This window comes from Camellia sinensis, chromosome 8 (assembly GCF_055761805.1).
Source record: "Camellia sinensis isolate YWXY chromosome 8, ASM5576180v1, whole genome shotgun sequence".
Classification (NCBI taxonomy): Eukaryota; Viridiplantae; Streptophyta; class Magnoliopsida; order Ericales; family Theaceae; genus Camellia; species Camellia sinensis.
This window is the reverse complement of record NC_138968.1, coordinates 24,897,250-24,920,981: the sequence shown is the minus strand read 5'-3', so window position 1 is coordinate 24,920,981 and position 23,732 is coordinate 24,897,250. Positions and strand designations below refer to the sequence as shown.

Here is a 23,732-nt window from a genome sequence, read left to right as displayed (position 1 = left end):
CTGTCTTAAAATAAAGGCAAGGTTGTTAAAATCTTGAGAATGCGCATAGGTAATTTAACCAAGCGATTACGATTTTAGATTTTTAGATCCAATTAATTCTTTATTGGAGACAAACCAAACCAACATGATGTAACTTGGTTACTTCAAGTTAGAATTGAGGTAATACTTTATTAAAAATAAGTGATCAAAAAATTCTTCAAATAAATAAAAAATCTTGACATTTTAACATAACACAAAGAAGAACAAAACTAGTGTTATAGTGGAAATCAAAATATAACTTTGGTTTGCGCTAATTTTTCTCTCATATGGCATGATTAAGTGTAAAAATATGTATTTACTTTCCACTAAGAATATGAAGATAATTTAACATAAACAGAATTTTATATAATATATATAAATAGAAGTTCAAGTCTTGGTTTGATTTAGTTTAAACATAGTTTATTTTGAACAAATCTTATTGAATTCATGATTATAAGACTCAGACCCAAGTCAAAATATTGAAAAAACTGAACAATCTCAATCCATAGAAGTCTTGTTGGTTTGGTTCTCTAGTTTTATGGGTTTTTGTACACCCCTACTGAATCTAGTCTTTCTAAAACTCTTCTTTAACTGAAATCTCCTGGGAATTAACAAATCTTAGGTTAACAAAGTAGGGGAGTTCCTTAAAATATAATGCTGAATTTTTATGAGAAGATTCTTATGGAATTTACAAAACTGGTGTGAATTTATTTAATTGGGCTAGCGTAATTGGCCATCTTTGTACATTTTTATTTGAAACTCAAATAATCAATTCTTGTGGTGTGGGTGCATGCACACTAGCTTTCAGGTGCCATGAGGGCGCTTTCCTATTTACATCGGACAGGTTGGAACGATAACATGGATCCAACGTGGCATGGGTGATGTGGAATACAGTCAGCTCCACATGGCAGTGATATGGCGTCCGTTGGCGATGAGTCAACCAATCGATCGAACGGTTGTGTGTCCGATCTGGAGCGGTTTGATCATAGCCGTTGATTGGAGATGCGCGCGATCATACGGATGAGATGACACTCGATCGTGATCACGTGTGATCAGTCAAGGTAGCTATTCGGTGTGAGAATGATCTACACCATAGATCATCTATCCAACGGTCAGATCTGATCGGATGCGATCAAGGGACATGACCATTTGATCAGATCCATCAAGGCCTATAAATAGACTATAAAATCAGCCATTTCATTCTATCAAAAAAAAATTTAGAAGCATTCCTGCAATTCTTTATCTCTCTCTCTCTTGATTTTGAGTTTTCAATCAAGAGTTTCTTAAACAAATTTCTGCTTTTCTTACTGGTAATCAAGTTCTACAGATTTGATTATCAGTGTCTTGGTTTTCTTGATTATATCAAGAGTATTTTGATCTACTGTCGTCAGTGCAGATACCGGTAGACTTGATCTTTGGATCAGGCTTCACTGTATCTTGAAGGCAAATTTGCTATAACCCTTTGCACACCTTTTGGTGGTTGCAAATATTGTCTTTAGGAAACCGACTTAGTAATGCGACTTGAAGCATCAAATTTCTATTTTACATAGACAAGATCATCGCCAAGTTTTGAAAACCTAAAGACCACCAACTGAAAATTTCAAGATGAATTGTTCCAACAATTCTTACTAAATATAAAAGTTGGATAATTTTGGATTTTTGTTGTGTTGCTTTTTTTCCCCTTATTTTGAGGCTTCTTTTTAGATTGTTAGATTTTATCTCATTATAGAGACGGGTTGCTGGGTTTATATATTTCTTGAATTATGATTTGTCTGCTTGTATTTGGTTACTTTGTAAATATTCCTACCATTTTTTTGGATGGTGTAAATACGCTTACCAATTGAAAAAAATTAAAAAAGAACAAAAAAAGATAAAGTAAGGAATTTCTAAATACAATTGTATATATGAGAAAAACAATTGTATGTATGAGTGTAAATAGAAATTAGTTGATTTACTTTTCAAAATAGGACACTATCTCTCTTAATTAGGGAAAATGAGTGCCAAAGTCCAAAGAACTGGCACGTGGACCACACTCATTTTCAAATTTGTTAATAAGATGTTGATAGGATAATCCTGGTCAGTCATTTTGGTTTCGTGTTGGAGTGCAAAGATGGCCCACGGTTAATGGGCAACTCGAAGTCTGCTTGTGGCCCAGTATAGATCCAGACCCAAGTCTAGCCCGAGTCCAGCCTGAGTCCCTCGGCCAGGGCCTGGGCCATTGTTTTGAATCCCGGCCCGCTTGGCCCTACTCGTGGCCTAGTCTCTCGGCCTGCTTAAGACCCACTCAAGGCTCGACCCGCTCGAGACTCAGTGTATTTTTTAGTAAAAAATAATTAAATTTTGATAGAAAAAATTTTAAAAATGATCAGGCCCGCTGAAACCCGAGGCCAGGCACAGGTCCACCGTCCGTCCAAGGCTCGAATACCCCAGGGCTTGGACCTGAGTATGGGCCTAATTTTTTGGCTCGTGGCCCGGCTCAAATTTTGGCGGGAGCCCGCGAGGCCCGACATGGGCTTAGCCGGGCCAGATTTACACCCTTAGTTTTGTGTTATAATTGGGGTGTTTGGCAAGTTAGGTTGAATAATTAGGCTATGAAAAATGATTGGAAGCTCTAATAAAGGAGTTCTAATGAACTCTAATGGGAGTGGACTCCACTGTGATGTGATATTTTGGCCTTAGTTTTATTTTATTTTTTTATTCTCTGCCACATCATTAAAGTTCAATTAGAATTCCAAAATTAGAGGGATATATCATTACTCTTTAATTTCCACACACTTAATTAACTCAGGACACACATTTAATGACATTTTAATTTAATGACAATTATATCCTAAATTAAAATGATTATAATAGACATCCAAGAACACCCATAATATTATATGAAAAAATTCTCTGCACACATCTTGTAAGAACAAAAAAAATCTCAATATACACCTTTTGAGTTAAAAAAATAAACCCTTGGTAGAGTTTTAGAATTCTGATTTGAAAATAGAGTTATATTTTGAGTTTGTGAGTTTTGGAATTATGATTTGAAAAGAGAAAATTTGTTTGGTTATGAGTTTTGAAAAGAGTTTTAAATTTTTTAAACTAGAAAAGTTGTTTGTTTCAAAAACTTACAACTCATAACCCAACACACAACTCAAAATTCTATTCAAAACTCATAAAAAATTTTAAAAAATTTCAAAAACATTCTTTATTTAAAATATAAAAATAACATGTGCCAATTGGCTCAAAAAAAAAAAAACTGTTTCGGTCAACCGGCTAGATGTCCGGGAGATGACCGGATAGACATGTTTTCAAAAGTGAGCATGGAATCAAATTTTAAAAATTTTAACCAAACACAACATTCAAACCAAGGTATGGAATCACGTTTTCAAAGCTCTACCAAACACAAAGTTTTTCCATTGTTGTCATTTTGCTTGTTACACACTCTATACTAAGCAATACTCTCAAAACGTCTTTCATATTGCTTTAATCTCTAGGTTTAAAATTTACTATTTATATCATTTTCTTATTAGTTCCACATTTTTTGCTTAGTTTTGATATGGAAGAGTTGTATCAAGTCAAGAGATATGTGTTGATGCTAATGTAGTCTTACCAGAAATGTTTAATTTTTTTTTTTAATTTGTTTTCATCGGAGAAAAAAAAAGATTTTATTGATGTGGAGAAATTACAATGAAGCAATAATAGATCAAAGGCCAAGGTGAAAAAAAATATATATATGCATCATTACACAACAAAGATATAATAGAAAACAGAACAATGGTGGAAGAAACAGAACGAAGCACAACAAAATTAGTAGTAACGAAGAGCAACTCATTTGGAGAGTTCTAAGAGTTGTTCTTTTGAGCAAGAGCATTGTGGGTAGGTGAGGAAAACATTTTTGGCATAGAAACGGAAAGAGGCTTGGTGAGACATTTTGTGGTGGTAAACAGTGAACTCACACCAACCGTACAAGGCCTTTCTATTAGTTAAAAAACCCAGTGTGAATGGTGTGAGTGGTGTGATTGGGGGGGGGGCTGTATTAATATTACCAGCGGCCCCCCTTGCGCTGATCTGGGCCATCCATTGTTGTACTTGTGGACACGTGTATGGATGGGGTTAAAATAAAGTCACACCCGGGCTCAGTTGTGAGTGGTGTGAGTACTTTTGATTCATTTACCGGATAGTGCGATACACATATCGCGTTTCTGGTGGTTTGCGTGGTTGTAAAGTAAATATATTTTCAAAATGATTGACATAAAACAAGGACGGGAAAATGATTATGCTTTTAATTTATTTTGAATGAGAAATCTTCGTCCTTATACGTAGGACAACTTTGTTATTTATTTGGTACCAGCAAACATTGGATGGCAGAGAGGAATATGCTTTTGCAGTGGGATAACTATTGTGGTGACCTCGTTTTCTGGTACCTTGTTTTGTCCCTCGTTTTCTGTCTTTCTTTTTTGTTGATTGTATTGGTATTTAATGTTGTACTCCTTAGAAGAGTATCCCGAGAATTACGTGTAGTTCACTCAAATGTATGTAAATTGTTTTTTGACGTGGTAAATAGGACTTTGGAAAGAGAACCATCGGTCAGCTCCAACAAAGTTTGTTTCGGTGTATGAGGAGCATAGGGAAAAAATATCAAAGCTAAGGTGTCTAAACATAAGGATTAGCAGAGGTAAGAGAATCTGCAGAATTTGTAAGATAAAATATTTGGAGTGTTTTATCAAAAATAGAAGGAGTAGTAAGCAGCCAGTACCGGACTCCTTGCGCGTACCGAATGTCAAGGACACCGGCGGCCAGTGGATATAAGCGTAGTTACCGTGGTCGTGCACCTTTTAAAGCGACGTATGTACGCAGATGGTATGTACAAAATATTCTGTGATATATTAAGAAAACCAAGAGGGGAGTAAGGAAGTTACAACTGTATGATGAACAATTAAGGGACATTAAATTTGATAATAAAGGTGTGACGAGATTTCTTAATAGTATTGAGTTGGGTAATACAAGATGTGACCGTCAATCAGAAAAGATTGTGGTTAAGGGTATAAAATTAATTAGGAATGTTCAATTGGGACAAGATGCTGAAGATGAAGCTGAAGATGAAGCTGAAGATGAAGCTGTGGTCCACCACGTATTGTTTTTCGTCATAAGTGATAATAGTCCGTCAGATTCCGTCCCTACACTTGAAAAAATAATTATTGGAGTTGGCGAGGGTAATCTTGAGACCTGGATTGTTGATCCTGACCAGTCCGACAGGTTTCAAATGCTAAAGAAAATGAGATTCAAGCTCGTTGGTGGTAAGGACAAAGAGTACATTGGTCATGGAATAGAAGTTGTGGACCGGTTCTTCCCAGTTGATGTTTGGACGGACTATAAAGATACGTTGTTGGGAAATATTGGAATTATTCAGAAGGGTGCCATATATTTAGTGGTTGTTACTGTCAATGGAAAAGAATGCAAAATTACGTTAAGGAGTCAAATGTACTTTAAAACTATTTAGAATTTTAATTTTATGTATTTTTATTTGTAATGTTCAGGTCAATGGAGGTGGACGATATAAAAACTGGTGTTGTTAAAGGTGTTTCAACAAGTGATTTCAGCTGTATTGAAGTTGCTTTGCCTAATTTATTTTCTCAGTTGAGGTTGATATACAAACAAAAGAGTATTAAGGTTGATAAAATATTGATAAAATATTGATAAAATATTCTTCCTTTTGCGCACCCAATGTCAGTGGGTTGGTCAGAGTAAATGTGTATGATAGGAGGTTAGATGATAATGACAGTCTGCATGCGTATTTTATTTTTCCTGTGGATTGTCAATTCGAGTTAGTTTATTATGGGAATGGTTATTGTTCAATTAACGACAAATAGTTGCTATGGATGGTGAAGTATCAGCTTGAAAATTTGAATATTAAAAAGGGGATTACGTATTGTAAAATGAAAGGGTATTTGAAGTATTCTATGAGTGACATGCCAGAAGATTCGCAGATGAGGGCCCCATCTATTGTTGTGTTATCTAAAAAATATACTAATGATAATGTTGATGTTTGGCACTGTGCTCCAACCAAGGCTATTCCGATTCTGACCCGGACTATGTCTATGGGTTTACCAGAGAGGCGAAGAGATTTGTTGTTAGGAGGTTTTGGGAAAACTGATTATGTTATTCATGAACGTAGAGGTCGTTTAAGTTTGTTTGAGATTGATATACGCAGAGGTGGTGATGGTGCTAGTAATGTTGATCTTGGTCCGTCGATTTCGGAGGTTGGTGCTACTAGAAAAGACGAAGTTGATTGGAGAGGATTAGTTGTTATGGACCCTGCAGAATTTTCTGATGTTTTACGAAATGTAATAATCAGTGTAAAAATTAGTGATGTGACTCAAGATGTAATAGTTGATGATAAGGGAAATATAGTAAGTAAATAAAAGTTTGAGTGGTTTCATAAATAAAATTAATAAATTTTTCATTAATCATGACAGTGGTTACATTTATATCAAACCGTTCTCTCATTTTTGGGGACATTGCATCTAATCAACTACTGTTTCCATTAGTTAATATAATACAAGGAATTACTCTTTTAATAGTGAGATCTGGTTGGAATTTAACAAATACATGGAAGTCTCTTTGGCAACCTACTAACTTCTTCATTAATTCGGTAGGGACTGTTGAGTATTTGATGTTGTAGACGACGTGTTGATCGTAGTCCTTGAAGCTTATTCTGCCGGAGAAGTAATTATGTCGTCCGAGACTTCTGGCCCAGGCTGTTTTTCCTATTCTTGAGGGTCCTTCGAGGTAGAGGGAGATTGGGCGGATGGGCTACTGTTCTAGATTCTGTTATTAGAGGAGGATGAGAGTTCTTCTTTAGTATATAAATTATTAATATTATTTTTGTGTATCCCTAATCTAATCCAGTCGTCTTCCCTCCAAACGGAGAGACAACAATTTTGACATAACTCGTATTGTACAAAATTTCGACTTACAAACAAAATATTATTTTTTTGCCTATTTTTTTACTTCTTCATTTAAAAAAGGAAATGAATTAAAAGGGCTAGTCTATGGAGGCCTCACTCGTTTGCAATGATCCTTCGAAAATGTTTTTAATTTGGGGTATTTTGTGACGTAATCAGAAGGATATCTTTCTTTGCAGAGTGCAAAGAATTGTTCCTCCGTTTCTGCTTCTGCTTCTGTAAGTATTTCCCGCCAGAGTTCGTCTTTGTTCTTCAAGGGACTATTCCCCTTCATTTTACAATACGTAATATCCCTTTTAATGTTCAAATTTTCAAGTCGAAACTTCACCATCCATGGCACTTGTTTATCGTTAATGGAACAATAACCATTCTCATAATACACTAACTCGCATTGACAATACACAGGGAAAATAAAATACGCCGACAAACTTTTATTACTATCTAACCTCCGATCATATACATTTACTCTGAAAAACCCATTGGCATTGGGTGTACAAAGGGGGGAATATTTTATCAATATTTTATTAACCTTAATACTCTTTTGTTTGTATTTCAACCTCAACTAAGAAAATAAATTAGGCAAAACAAGTTTAATACAACTGAAATTACTTGTTGAAACACTTTTAACAACACCAGTTTTTATATCGTCCACCTCCATTCACTTGAACATTACAAATAAAAATACATAAATTTATAATTCTAAACAGTTTTAAAATACATTTGACTCCTTAACGTAATTTTGCATTCTTTTCCACTAACAATAACAGCCACTAAATATATGGCACTCTTCTGAATACTTCCAACATTTCCGAACAACGTATCTTCGTCATCCGTCCAAACATCAACTGGGAAGAATCGGTCCACAACTTCTATTCCGTGACGAACGTACTCATTGTCCTTGCCGTAAACGAGCTTGAATATCATTTTCTTTAACATCCGAAACCGGTTGGACTGGTCAGGATCAACAATCCAGGTCTCAAGCTTACCATCACCAACTCTAATAAATATCTTGTTAGGTGTGGGGACGGAATCTGACGGACTATTATCACTTATGACGAAAAACAATATGCGGAGGACCACAGTTTCGTTTTTAGCATCTTGTCCCAATTGAACATTCCCAATTAATTTTATACCCTTAACCACGATCTTGTCTGATTAACGGTCACATCTCTTATTACCCAACTCAATATCATTTAGCAATCTCTCTACACCTTTATTATCAAATTTAACGTCCCTTAATTATTCATCGTGCAGTTGTAACTTTCTTACTTCCCTGTTAGTCTTCTTAATATATCGATGAATATTTTGTACGTACCGCCTGTGTACATACACCGCCTTAAAAGGTGCACGACCATGGTAACTATGCATACATCCACTGGCCGTGGGTATCCTTGACCTCTGGTACGCAAAGGGAGTCTGATACTGGCTGCTTACTACTCCTTCTATTTTTGATAAAACACTCCAAATCTTTTATCCTACAAATTAAGCAGATTCTCTTACCTCTGCTAATCCTTATGTTCAGACACCTTAGCTTTAATATTTTTTCCCTATGCTCCTCGTACACCGAAGCAAACTTTATCGGAGCTGACCGACAGCTCTCTTCCCAAAGTCCTATTTGCCACGTCAAAACATGATCTACATACATTTGAGTGAACTGCCCGTAATTCTCGGGATACTCTTCTAAGGAGTACAACATTGTGTACCAATACAATCAACAAAAAAGAATGACAGAAAATGAGGGATGAAATAAGGTACCAGAAAACAACGTCACCACAATAGCTATGTTATTGCAAAAGCATATTCCTCTCTACCATCAAATGTTTTCTGGTACCAAATAAATAGAAAAACTGGCCCGTGTGTAAGGGCGAAGATTCCCCACATTCAAAATAAATCAAAAGCTTAATCATTTTCCCGCATTTGTTTTATGTCAATTATTTTGAAAATATCTTTACTTCACAACCACGCAAACCACCAGAAACATGACACTTGTATTACACTATCTGGCAAAGGAATTAAAAGTACTCACACCACTTATACTTGGGCCCAGGTGTGACTTCCTTTTAACTCCATCCATACACGTGTCCACAAGTACAATAATGGATGGCCCAAATCAGTGCCGAGGGGGAGAGAATGGGGGGCGTTGGTAATATTAATATAGCTCTCCCTAGTCACATCACTCATACCATTCACACCGGGTTTTTTAAACGAATAGAGAGACCTTGTACGACTGGTGTGAGTTCACTATTTACCACTACAAAATGTCTCGCCAACCCTCTTTTTGTTTCTATGCCAAGAATGTTTTCCTCACCTACTCACAATGCCCTTGCCTAAAAGAACAACTCTTAGAACTCCTCCAATCCCTTCTCCAACGAACATGTCATCCATAGTACATACTTGTCGCAAGGGAGCTCCACGAAAATGGAAACCCTCACCTTCATACCATGGTTCAATGCGCGAAGAAGATCCAAACCTCCAACCAGAGATTTTTCGATCTCACTGGAACTAATGGGAGGATCTATCATCCAAACATAGAAAAACTCCATTCTCCAACAGCAAGTCGACAGTATATATAGAAAGGGGGCGACTTCGTAGAATGGAGAGAATTTTCATCGAAGGGGAAAAGTCTCTCGAAGAACAGAGATGAACTCTGGCGAGAAATATTTGCAGAAGCAGAAATGGAGGAACAACTCTTTGCACTCTGCAAAGAAAGATGTCCTTCCAATTACATCACAAAATACCCCAAATTTAAAATATTTTTTAGGGATCATTACAAACGAGAGATGCGTCCATATACTAGCCCCTTTAATTCATTTTATTTTTTAAATGAAGAAGTAAAAAAATAGGCAGAAAATAATATTTTGTTTGTAAGTTAAAATTTTGTACAATACGAGTTTTGTCAAAATTGATGTCTTTCCCTTTGAAGGGAAGATGACTGGATTAAATTAGGGATACACAAAAATAATATCAACAATTTATATACTGACGAAGAACTCCCCTCCTCCTCTGATAACAGGATCCAGAACAGCAGTCCATCCGCCCAATCTCCCTCTATCTCGAAGGACCCTAAAAAACAGGAAAAATAGCCTGGGCTAGAAGTCCCGGATGACACAATTACTTCTCCGGCAGAATAAGCTTCAAAGACTACAATCAAGACGCCATTTACAACGTCATAGACGACATTAAATACTCGACAGTCTTTACCGAATTAATAAAGAATTTAGTAGGTTCCCAGAGAGACTTCCATGTATTTGTTAAATTCCAACCAAATCTCACTATTAGATGAGGCATTCCTTGTATTATATTAACTAATGGGGATAGTAGTTGGTTAGATGCAATGTCCCCAAAAATGAGAGAATGGTTTAATGTAAGTGTAACCACTGTCATGATTAATGAAAATTTTTATTAATTTTATTTATGAAACCACTCAAATTTTTATTTACTTTCTACATTTCCTGTATCATCAACTATTATATCTTGAGTCACATCACTATTTTTTACACTGATTATTACATTTCGTAAAACATCAAAAAATTCTACGGGGTCTATAACAATTGATCCTCTCCGATCAACTTCGTCTTTTCTAGCAGCACCAACCTTCGAAATCGACGGACCAGGATCAACATCACTAGCACCATCACCACCTTTGCGTATATCAATCTTAGACAAACTTAGATGACCTTTGCGTTTATGAATAACTGAACTACTTTCTCCAAAACCTCCTAATAAACAACATCCAATCAAGCAAAATCAAACTAGAATTGCTTGATAAAACAATCCAGTCAGGTCCCAGCAAAGAAGGGTCAACCATATCCAAGACGACTATGGAAAATCTAACAATCCTAAATTTGACTTTGGTCTTCAAGGCTTTTCACATGGGTGGCTTTGCAAATGTGAAAGTTGGGTAAATCAAAAGTTTGTGGAAAAGAGGGTTAAATGGTGTGTGTACAATAGTTATGATTGAAGGATATAATTATAACTTTTAGTGTGTGAATTGAAAAAATTAATCAATAAACTTGGAGTAATCAAGTGTGTAGAAATAAAATTTTTCCTAAATTTTTCTATTTAGGACACAATTATCCAAAATGACTAGAATACCCATCACACGCATTCTCACAACAGATATACTATCTGTTTAATTCATTTAAACAATCACTCCTCATCTTTCTCTCTCTCTACAGATTCCATTCTTTTTTCTCTTTCCCTCTCTCTCACACACTCGACACAACCATCGCCGATCCTGCTACCATTGTTACGTTAGTTAACTCAGATCTGGTGGCAGCACAACTGATGTTAGCGACCTCGCATCGCAGAACTGATGCCGGCGACCTTTCTTTCTCCTATCTCTCTCTCTATGTGTGTGTGTGTGTGTGATGATGATGATGATGATGACTCAGATTTGAGCTCCGCCTCATACATTGTCGCCCACCGCCGTCCTCTACTGTCTTAGATCCGATCTTCGTCGCCATTCTCTCTCTCTATCACTCTTTGTTGATTTGTGTCCTGTAAGGCTTATTTTACAACCATTGAAGGTCTTCTATATATATATATATATGACTATATATATATATATATATATTTTAAAGATGAGTTTACCACATATCCAGATCTCAAATCCAGATGTACTATATCTCAAAGAAAAGAAGATGAGAGTTGTGCTGGTTGAGAAAGAAGAAGGGAGAAAGAGAAAGGTGAGACAGAACGGATGGAGAGAGAGGAAACTAGAGAAGAACTGGTAAATAGATTTTTTTTTTTTACAGATTTTTTTTTTTTTTTTTTTTGGTAGTTGATCTATTTGTGTATATATATGTTAGTATTTGTTGTCCAAATGTATTTAGACTTATATGACTTATACAAATATATATATATATATATGTATGTATATCTGTGAGTGTGTGAATGTATGAGATAGATCTGGAAAAAAATTGATGTTCATGATGATGATTATTGCAATAGATAAACAAAAAAGTTGACACATATTTTCAACATAGAGGAAAAAAATTAATAGATAGTCAAAGATTTTGAACAAATTGATATAAAATTGAACATATTGATAGAATTTAGGGAAAAAATTGAACAGATAGGTAGAATTTAGGAGAAAAATTAAACATATATGGAAAAAATTGAATAGATAGTCAAAAAAATTGAATAGATAAATATAAATTTGAACAAATAGTCAATGAAAAGTCAAACAAATTAAAAAAAGTTAATGGGTAAAATTGAAAATAAAATGTCTTGTATGATTTCTTACCAAACCATCACTACAACAAAATGGTACTTTAATGACAAATCACTTCGTCTCCAATAGTGAAATTTTCGTCACCAAATTGATCCGTGACGAAATAATTTCGTCACCACGTTCGTCCCCAATTCGTCGTCACTAAAAGTACCCGGTGACGAAAATTTATTTTGTCACCTATTATTGGCATTTGGTGACGAAATATTTCGTCACTAAATGTTAAATATTTTGTCATCTATAATATCCATTTCGTCACCAAAATTAAATAAAATTTTATTATATTTATTTTGGATAACAAAATATTTCGTCATTAAAAATAGTGATAAAGTTTTTAGTAACGAAAATATCGTCACCAAAAGATGAAAAAAAAGACCCTTCAGTGACGAAAACTTTTTGTCAAGAAATATTTTAATTTAGTGATGAAATAGTGAATATGTGTGACAAAATTATTTGTTGGGATTAGAAAGTTTTAGTGTCAATTTTTTTCGTCACCAATAATAAATAATTTTTAAAAATTGAGGGGAGGGTTATATTTGCAATTTATATATTTTTTTCAATAAACAATACCTGTACATTTTAATAATCTATTAAATAAAATATTTAATACAAATCAAGATAAAATTAACTTGTTCATTATCATAAAACAACCCAAGCAAAATATAAGTCTCATAGTATCAAGAAATTAATATATAACATCCAAATTATAACATCTATTTTAGTAAAATCAAAAACTACAACACAATCAAAATAACTTGTGCATTTTAATAACCTGCTGAATATAATATCCATTACAAATCATTACAAAAACCTGTTCATTTGGTAATATCAACAAAAACCTGTTCATTTTAATCTATTCAATAAAATATCAACAAAAAGATAAGATCCATCACAATATAATCATAGCCCACAACAACATAGTCAAAATACATGTTTGGTAATATCAACAAAAAGTACAACTACACTGTGATGGATGTGTCTGGTAATATCAACAAAAAACTCTTGCTATGCAGGTTACCAAATTCGTTCATCTCCAATCTGCCATTTAAAAAAGAAAAAAGAAAAAAAAGACAACAACAAAATGTTAAGGTAACCATTCACTAAATATGTTAATATGCAACCTATAAGAGAAAAAAATAAAAATTTCAAAGTAAATTTTAAACCAAATTTTTACCGTGCTTGTTCCGTAAATTTTTACAACTTACTTTAGTTCCTCCCAAGGTGTTCATAATATTTCTTGGCCTTTTAACGACTATTTCAAGATTTTACTCCCTAACGGCCTATTTTCAAGCCTAAATGTTTTCCAACCGAGAGTCCTATGATTGTTCTGTAAGTTTTCACAACTTATGTTGATTCCTCCCAAAGTGTTCGTGATAATTTCTGATAATCTCAAGGTGTTTGTGATGTTTTTCGGGCCTTTAGATACATACTTCACTATTTTCCCGGGACCTTGTGCCTAAATGTAAAAAGTAGTTTTTTATTCTACCCTAGTTAATGAAGAAATGTTCTACTAAATTAACATATAAACATAATATACTAACCAAGAAGCTTGTTCATCAGAATCTGAACTTTCCCCATTCTCAAAATTTCCCGTGATACCTTTCTGCGTCAAACACTCTATGATACTTTGTATCTTCTTGCTTTGTTTCTTCTCTGACTTTTGAAACCTTGCAATTTGTTCATTTTGCTGTGCTATTTGCATCTCAAGGCGTTGAACATAGTCACTATTTTCAGCAGGTACAACAGTAGTCTTCATAGAAGAAGAAGGCCTCAAGCCGAGTCCTTTCACATAACCTGACCTTGGCTTAAGCACCTTAACTGACAACTCCTCTTGGCTTAAAGGGATCACACCAGTCTGCGAGAGGTGTTCGGCTTGCGTCTTTATCATGTTGTCCTGTTAATTTAAAATAAATCGAACAATTATTAGTTATTCTACCCTACAAAGCAAATAAATAATTTTATCAAAATTAATATGCATTGCCTTGTACATACATAATTAGCTTGGCTCTCCGACGAAATCCATTCATGTGTGTTCGAATTATAGTGGATGGACTTGTAAAACTTTGCCAAATCAGGAACTTCTCCATTTGCAATTATCTGATTCATTTGTTTTTGAATGTTATTTCAAATATTTAAATAACAAAGCCTACTAATCTGATAAAATAAAATAGCAGAACACACCGAGCTGTGCACCCTAACCGGGATTGATTTTGATCCACATCTATGTTTTGTTTTCATTTGCATCCTATTATTCACATTAGTTAGTGATTGTTCCTACACGATTGAAACACCAATAAAAACAACAAAACTTAACATTAGTAAGAAGAAAATTAATTTTTGACAATTAACATAAAACATTATACCATGAATTCTTTACTATTCCACTTCTTGTCAATTAGAGATGTCCATTGATTAAGAGTAACACTTTTAGGTGGGTGGCTTCTCGCGTACTCCTCCCCTCTTGCATCCTTAAGTTGCTTGTATTGTTTGTGCAACCTATAGGTGAAGCTACTCAATCGCCGACCAAACTGTGTGTTTAAAGTCCTTGCTACATCACTCGGATTGCCTTGTAGATCAAACTGATCCTACAAAATCAAATCATTTTTTTTATAAGTTAAATAACCTAAATTTCAGACAAGCAGCAATGAGCCTGATTAAACAACAAAGAAAAAAAGATTGCATCAACAGATGTGTTAACAGTTGCAATTTAATTCCTAGATATGCAGGCATTATATATTGTAACAGTTGCAACAGATGTGTTAACAGAGGAATATGATGTCCATGTTTTTCTAGGCAGTCTACAGGAACCTAAAAATTCAATGTCAAGCTTTGACATGAAATGTCCTACATGTCTTTCTAGGCATTATATATTGTAATGAAAAACATTAACAGCAAGAATATGTGAATCATAAGTGTATACTATTGTAAATATTGCTTTTTACTGTGAAGATATTGCCAAGACCTTCCTAAATACATAGTTATAGTTGCATTCTTACTAATCGTTAAATTCGTTCCAAAACTAGAAGTCTTTGATATGCTACCATGTAATATCTTGTTTAGCAGCAAGTTTTTGTAATCACCCTAACAAAGAGAGTATTTCTTTCACACAATAATTACCATGTAATTTCAATTTCAATTTCAATTTCAATTTTCATGTGTCATGCCTCTTTTACTTGACAATAATTACCTCCAAGCGTTGGATCATCGGCTTCTTATCAGCATCGTGAACCTTATTCCACCTACAAATGCTCAAGTCTGGTAATTGCGTTCGAACCTCTATGCCAATCTTGGAGGCCAACTTAGAGGCTTGATCTCCCACTGGCGCACGGAAATGTTCAGGTACAGGAACCAACATCTTTCCATTTTTCTGGACAATGCGTTGGGTTTGTATGCCGCGTGTTGGACCACGACCACGTCTGTCATGTGATGCTGTAAGGACATAATGTTAATTGAGTTAATAAGTAAACAAATGCAAGTTAGACCTTAAATTAAATATAAACAACTTTGCAAACTTACCAACACTACTAGATGCAGTCACCTCATGCACAGGTTGCACATTATGAGGTGGTAAGGGTTGGGTACCAATCTCTTGACGTGGGGGATCCATCCCTTCTTCTGGGGTGGGAGTTAATGGCCTCGAATAAGGCTGTAAACGTAACCCCGGTGGCATCTCTTGTTCCTGAAATAACATAATCGAATAGTAAAGAAGATATTTAACACAGTTAAAATATATTTTAAAAAAGATATGATGTTTAAGATATATGAAGAAGATATTTAAATAGTAAATGATATGTTCACACACAAATATAAAATAATGTATATAATACCTTGCGATAAAAAGAACCCAATGACTCGTTATCACTATCGTTCTCACTCCCTGACGGATTATACTCATCATCATCATCTACCTCAACCCTAATTCCCTTTTCCTTTGTATTTGCACATTTGGGCTGAACCACACTCATCAAAGAATTTGTAATATTCTTCACTCCAAGATTGTTCATTACCTCATAGTTCTTCTTGATTCGCTTATTTCTTTGTTTCTCATATTCTGTTAGCTTCTTAGTTCTCAAATCACCTGGTTTCAGCCATTGTCTTTTTCCTTTGACCATTTTCTACAACTATATAACATAATTCAACTTTAATTGGAAAATATAGGCAATATAATTATTCACCATTAAATAAAAGAAGAAAAACATAATCCCAAACATAATCCCAATGTTTCGAATTGTAATGCATAATTTTAACTCCAAATATTTCATAACAAGGAAGTTCCAATCCCTTGAATTAATATTTCACGCAAAAATTTTAAATCATATTGTAGAGTAGTGAAGGTTTCCATGGAAAAAAAATCAAGACAAGAGATCCTCTTCTTAAAAGAGGTGATGTTCCTGTATTGCATATATTTTAAATCCAATTAGGATTGATGATCATTGATGCTTAACATAATTATGTCTTGCATTAATCATATATTACATTTGATTTTCTAATTCCTGGATGGACAGTTTCACTATGTTTGCCCAAATGCTTTGATGCTTGTGGTGACGATGGAACTACTGATATTTATTCATTTTGCATGAGTAAATAAACGAAAATTGGATAGGAAAAAATACACAGCAATCTCTCCTCATGATAAGATTTTACAACAATAAAGTTTCGCAGACTAGTTTGGATCCAGAATACCCCCAATTGTTAGCACTGTTATGTTATTTTCGAATAATTTGAAAATTTAAAAATTCAATAATTTTGATTTAAATTTCTATTTTTTTTTTTATAAAAATAAAGTTTGTATTTTGGAATCCTCTCATTAAATAAAAACTATCAAATGAGAATTATAATAAATATGAAGTTTTGAAAGGAAAAAAAAAAATCATTATATTTATTGTTATCACATAGTGAAATTTTATCTTACCTCATCTAATTTAAAAATTTAAAAATGTTTATATGGAAAGTCCAAATATAATTGTAATTATTATATCTAAATCATATTAAATTTGAAATTTAAAATCCTTTAAATGGTAAGTCTAACATAAAATTTTATTCATATTAATTAAAAACTATTTAATATATATATTAACACAATTCAAAGTACTAATTTAAATTTATTTATTTTTTATTTATAAAAATTAGTATATTGGCTCATGAATCATATCAAATTTAAATTTTTTTAAAAATTTACATGAAAAGTTCAATCACCTCCCCCACTTTTCCTTGACACAGTGCAGTGTTGACACTCCTCAATCTAGTCCACCTTATGCTAACACAATGAAGTAACATGACAAAAATTTGTCTCTGGGACATCTGTTTTCAGGTTGTAAGAAATATATAAGATGAAAAGGAATTGAAGAAGAAATATATCACCCAACATGAATTGGAATTGCATACACCATACTAAGCTCTCTTAAGTTGTGTTTTGTTAGGGGATTTGAGAAGAGATTTGGAAAGATAGAAGAAAAAGATAAGTGAAATGTGAATAAAATATACCTACATTTCACCTAATTTTACATACCTTTTCTCTTTTTTTTTTTAAATTCCTTTTCAAATCCTCTAACCAAACACAACAGCAAGAATTTGGATAATGTGAATGGTACAATGAATAGGACATGAAATTCATCTATGAGTCTTTTATGTTAGTCTGTCAGACAGGAGGCTATGGAAATACTTTTATCCTCATATGAGGCATTATCTTTTTACCTAAAATGCATTACAGAGACAACAACAATTCCATTGGCATTTAAGGAGAGGAAGAAAATGTATAAACCTCAAGAACTGAAAACCAGATTATGATGTTGATGACCAAAAAAGAAGAATGTCTCTGTGGAAGAAAGGGCTAAAACTCAAGATTTTTCTGATAAAACCAAATGCTAATTATATATATTTTTTAGTAGAAGCCTTTCAAAGAAAGTGTAACAGATTTTAAAAATTCATTGTAGAACTGCAAAAGGACTTTCATCTCTGTGAACATGAAAATGTACGACTTAGAGTACATGTCATAGAGCCAATTAAGCGGACACTACTACTAAAATCAAACAAGGATACAAACCAAGCTTTTTAATTGAAAGCTGTAGTTATCCATTTAAAAATCACCACTTGGAAATTTTCATCACAAAAATGCCAATGATGATTTCAGTGTTTGTTTGTTTGTTTTTTTTTTTTTTTCAAACGAACAGAGAAGCACATCAAATGTTCCCCTAGTCTGTCATACTCTGTGACTGATGTACTACTTGAAAATCTAAATCTAAATGAAGAATAAATAAAGAAAGAGAGTATAGAAAAATTGTAATAATGAGAATAATTGGTATCTTTATATCTTCCAGTTGACCAATCTGAATTGACAAATGTAATAGTATATTGTATTTTATATATATGCATGGATGTAAAATATTTCTGCTGAGGCAGGATCAAATTACATATTGTTTTAAGCTTCATATTCTTACATTCCTCAGTAACTTCTCTGTGGAGCTCACATTTGTCAAACTTATGTTGAAGTATTTGGTCCTTGTTTTTCACATCATGTTTGTTAATCAGCAATTAGTGGCCACACAATCCATATGGTCTTTTCTACTTCCTAACATTTCATGGCTATAATTTGGAGTTTTATATGGATGAGATATCTCTCAATCTCCAATCAAATTGGAATTTGGTGAGCATGATGAGAATGAAAGAAACACGCAACTCATTGTGGATTTTATAAAATAATTGGTGTACCACAAAATCCTGTTTTAGAGTGTAAGAGTAAGAAGTTCTACTCCAACTATAATTTTGGTTGTGAATGCTCCTGAAATAGTAAACTTGCAATCATCTAATTATATTCAGAATCTAATTATATTCAGAATCTAATTATAAATAAAATAGAGCAGGATACATATATATATATATATTATATGTATAACAATATAATGTATACAGAACACAGAGTAGCAAAAGAAAAGAGAGAAAGAGAGAGCATCGAGAGAAAAGAGCAACGAGAGAGAGAGACTAACAGATCAGCGGCAGTGAGAAGAGGAGATGAGATCGGCAAGGGAAGGAGAGGCTAGATCGGCACAGCAGCGAGGGGCGGTGAGGAGAGGAGAAGCTAACAGATCAGCGGCGGTGAGGAGAGGGTGACGGCGGTGAGCAGAGTGAGCCGATCGGCGATGAATCTGTGTCTGAATCGATGAGGAGAGTGAGCAGCGGCGTCGCCTCTGTGTGTGTGTGTGTGTGTGTGTGTGAGAAATAGGTTTGAACCGATAAATTATTGTGGGTGTTTGAGGCGCCAAAACATTTTTTTTCCCCCCTAAATATTTAGTAACTAAATTATTTATTAGTGGCAAAATTATTTCTTTGGTGCCAAAACATTTTTTTTCCCCCTAAATATTTAGTAACTAAATTATTTATTAGTAGCAAAATTATTTCTTTGGTGCCAAAACATTTTTTCCCCCCCTAAATATTTAGTAACTAAATTATTTATTAGTGGCAAGATTATTTCTTTGGTGCCAAAACATTTTTTTCCCCCCCTAAATATTTAGTAACTAAATTATTTATTAGTGACAAAATTATTTCTTCACTAAAGATAGAAATATTGGCCACAAAAATCGTTTTGTCACTAAATAATATTAGAATATTAAAAATTATTGGTGACAAAAATATATTCGTCATTAATAATTTTATAATTAGTGACTAATTTTTTCGTCACTAAAAGTCTCAAAAGTTTGGCACCCTCCGAAAATATTAGCGGGAAAATATTTGATGACAAAAAAAATTATAAATAATGACGAAAAATAATTTCGTCACCTAATTTTTTTATTATGATTTAGATTGGTGACGAAATTTTATTTTTGTCTCCAAAAAATGGTACATTTGGAGACGAAATATGATTTTCGTCATTAAAAGATACGTTTATCGTGACAAAAAATTTCGTCATTAGTTTTCGTCTCTAAAGACTATTTTTGTTGTAGTGCATTTTACAAAACGTGCCCTTTTACCAACAAAAAATATTCATTAGACCAAATGCCTTACACATTCCTTAGATTGGATTTATCACCAATTTCTCAAATAATTAATAAAGACAAAATAAATTAAAATAGTCAATAAAAAAAATATCATATTCAAATCATAAATATATATTTTTTTGTCAGAACTATTAAATCAAGTATAAAAAAAAAAGTTAACCATCACCCTAAACACAAAAGTAATATGTTTATGTTCAAAACACATCAACAATGATGCAACTTTTTTAATTAAGCGTGTTAATTATTTTGATACTAAGAGAGTATTTGAAATGATCTAAATAAATATATTTTTTGATTTTTTATAAAAGAATATGTAAAAAAAGTAAAAAAAAAAAAGTGGTGAGTCTCAAAAAAAAACATAAAGATAAAAATGTACATTTTTGTAAGGTATCAACTTTATCTACTCATAATCTTTTCATCTTGACATACCTTTATTTAAAATTATGAATATATTGTATAATTTATTTTAAGCAAACCTATTATATACAGTTCTAAATCTAACTCCATTTAGCCTCTGTTTGGGAAGAGGCTTTTTGGACTTTGTTTTTTGGATTTTTTTGGCTAAAATAGTCACAAAAGACAAAATATGCTATTTTAGCCATAACAAACAAAAATCACATTCAACCTATAATCATTACACTCTTCTCTCACAAAAAGAGTCAAAAAAATTAAAAAGTCAAAAAGTCCTTCCCAAACTAAGTTTTTTAACCCAAGCTAAAATAATCAAAAAAACTAAAAAATCAAAAAACTAACCTACTTCCCAAATGAAGCCTTAGGTTGCATTTGAATTACATGCAGGTGGATTCACGTGTTAAAATGAATTTGAATTATTGTACGATTCAAATTGTATTAATAGATTGCATGTCAAATTTTAACCAATAATTAAAATCTTGATTAAAGTATTTAAAAAAAAAAAAATTAATTCAAAGCATGTTAATTCAAAGTGTGAGTTTGGTAACGAGGGAGAGAAAAAGAGAGGGACTGAAAGTTGGTGTTATTGTATTATATTTTCAGTATATTACAAGAGAGCAAGCTCCCTCTCTTTATAGAGAGGAGAGGGAGACAATTAGCATTGGATGCCTAAAGCTAAAGTGAAGTTCCCTTCTTTACAGCTACACATGGAGCCTTTACAGATGCAAGGTTACAGCTATACATAGTGGGGGATATATTATATGTATATTATATGTTAACAGCCCCCCGCAAACTCAAGGAGGGTAGGCATCGACCAAGTTGAGTTTGGAAACAAGATCACGAAAGCGCCCAGGAGAATGAGCCTTGGTGAAGATATCAGCAGGTTGATCGGCAGAAGCAATTGGGAGAAGATGAACAGTACCACGTGTAACATGTTGTCGAATGAAATGGCAATCAATCTCAATATGCTTGGTGCGATCATGGAAAACATCATTGTGAGCAATCTGAATAGCACTCTGATTGTCACAATAAAGAGCGGTAGCGCCAGAAGAGGAAATACCCATATCAGTGAGGAGCCAGCGAAGCCAGAGAAGTTCCTGAGTAGTATCGGCAAGAGCTCGGTATTCAGCTTCGGTGCTAGAACGGGCAGTGAGGGATTGTTTTTTGCTACGCCAAGTAAGAAGAGAATCCCCTAAGAAGAAACAGAAGCCCGTGGTGGAGCATCGATCCGTAGGATCCCCAGCCCAATCAGCATCAGAGAAGGCACGCAGTTCCAGAGATGAGGAAGCAGAGTAGTGAAGGCCATGGAACAGGGTGCCTTTGATGTACCGAAGGATGTGAAGGAGAGCAGTATAGTGGGGAGTGCGAGGAGCCGACATGTACTGACTAACAATGTGAACAGCATAGGCAATGTCAGGACGAGTTACTGTGAGATAGACAAGACTGCCGACGAGCTGACGATAGAGAGTAGCATCAGGGAGGAGAGCCCTGTCGAGAGGAGTGAGACGAATCTGAGGATCAACTGGAGTAGATGTAGTTTTGCAATCAGTAAGACCAGCACGAGCCAGAAGATCGGATGCATATTTGGCCTGAGATAAGTAAGAGCCAGTAGGATCATGAGAGACTTCAAGGCCTAAAAAATAGTTGAGAGTACCAAGGTCCTTCATCTCAAACTGTCGGTGGAGAAAGCGTTTGAGGTGGAGAATACCAGCTGCATCATTACCAGTGATAATCATATCATCCACATACAGAAGGAGAAGAGTGGTACCATGAGGAGTAGTCCGGAGAAAAAGAGCAGAGTCATAGGAGCTGGAGGTGAACCCAAAGTCATGAATGGTAGAACTGAACTTAGCAAACCAGGCACGGGGTGCTTGCTTGAGGCCATAGAGGGCACGCTGTAGTTTGCAAACCTTATGAGGGGGAAAAGTAGACCCAGGGGGAGGTTGCATGTAGACCTCCTCAAGAAGATTACCATTGAGGAAGGCATTTTTGACATCCATTTGAAAAAGCTCCCAGTGGCGAGCAGCAGCAACAGCCAGTAAACTGCGAACAGAGGTAAGCCGAGCAACAGGAGCGAAGGTTTCCTCATAATCAATCCCATATTCCTGGTTGAAACCCTTGGCAACAAGACGAGCTTTGTAGCGTTCAATCGAGCCATCAGAATGAGTCTTGATTTTGTAAACCCATTTGCAGCCAATCGCAGTTTTGCCAGGAGGAAGGTCAACAAGATCCCAAGTATGAGTTTTGTCCAAAGCCTGAAGTTCATCAGTCATAGCTTGCTGCCAAAGAGGATTAGTACAAGCCTCACGATAGGAGGTAGGTTCATAAGTAGAAAAGGCAGCAGACCCAACAATATAATCACGAAGGTGGATAGGAGGTTGAGTTACCCGGTGTGGTCGACCCGTAGGAGGATCGGTGGGAGGAAGAACCAGTGGAGAGGGAGGTGGTGCAGGGAGAGGTGGACCGTCAGGGAGAGCAGTCTGGTGGGGAGCAGGAGTGAGCAAGGGCGTCTCAATGACGGAGGGACCTGTATCAAAATCATCAGAGAAGAGATCGATGGAAGGATTAGTAAACAGTACAGTAGTGGAAAGTGCAGGTAAGTGAAATGAGGATAGGGAGGAAAACATTTGGTGCTCCCAAAAAACTACATGGCGGGAGATACGAAGACGTTTAGAGAGAGGGTCCCAACAGCGAAAGCCTTTATGTTCAATTCCATACCCAAGAAAGCAACAAAGACGAGAACGCGGTTCAAGCTTGGTGCGTTCATGAGATTGAAGGAGAACAAAGCAGGCAGAGCCAAAAACCCGAAGATTAGCATAGGGAGGGGGAGTGCCATGCAGACGTTCAAATGGAGTTTGATTATGGATGACAGGGGAAGGAGCACAATTGATAGTGTAGACAGCAGTGAGGGCAGCTTCCCCCCAAAAGTTTTCAGGGCAGGAAGAAGAAAGAAGGAGAGCGCGAGTAGTGTCAAGAATATGCCTATGTTTCCGTTCAGCACGGCCATTTTGCTGGGACGTGCCAGCACAGGAACGATGAGGCAGTGTACCATGACTCTGAAGAAAAGAAAGGAAATCTGAATCCCGATATTCCATAGCATTGTCGGAGCGAAAAAGTTTGATGGTT

General features: G+C 34.9%; 1 protein-coding gene across 1 annotated transcript; it reads right to left on the bottom strand.

Moving 5' to 3' along the window:
* Positions 1–12,939: 12,939 nt before the first annotated feature.
* LOC145797636 (uncharacterized) lies at positions 12,940–19,435 on the bottom strand. Its single transcript, XM_082885021.1, has 8 exons — positions 19,188–19,435; positions 15,721–15,883; positions 15,392–15,633; positions 14,568–14,789; positions 14,386–14,478; positions 14,197–14,301; positions 13,746–14,098; positions 12,940–13,242 (listed from the first exon to the last, which is right to left on the bottom strand). Coding segments are annotated over exons 2-8 (1,170 nt in total). The 5' UTR covers positions 15,875–15,883; positions 19,188–19,435; the 3' UTR covers positions 12,940–13,241.
* Between the last annotated feature and the right edge of the window lie 4,297 nt (positions 19,436–23,732).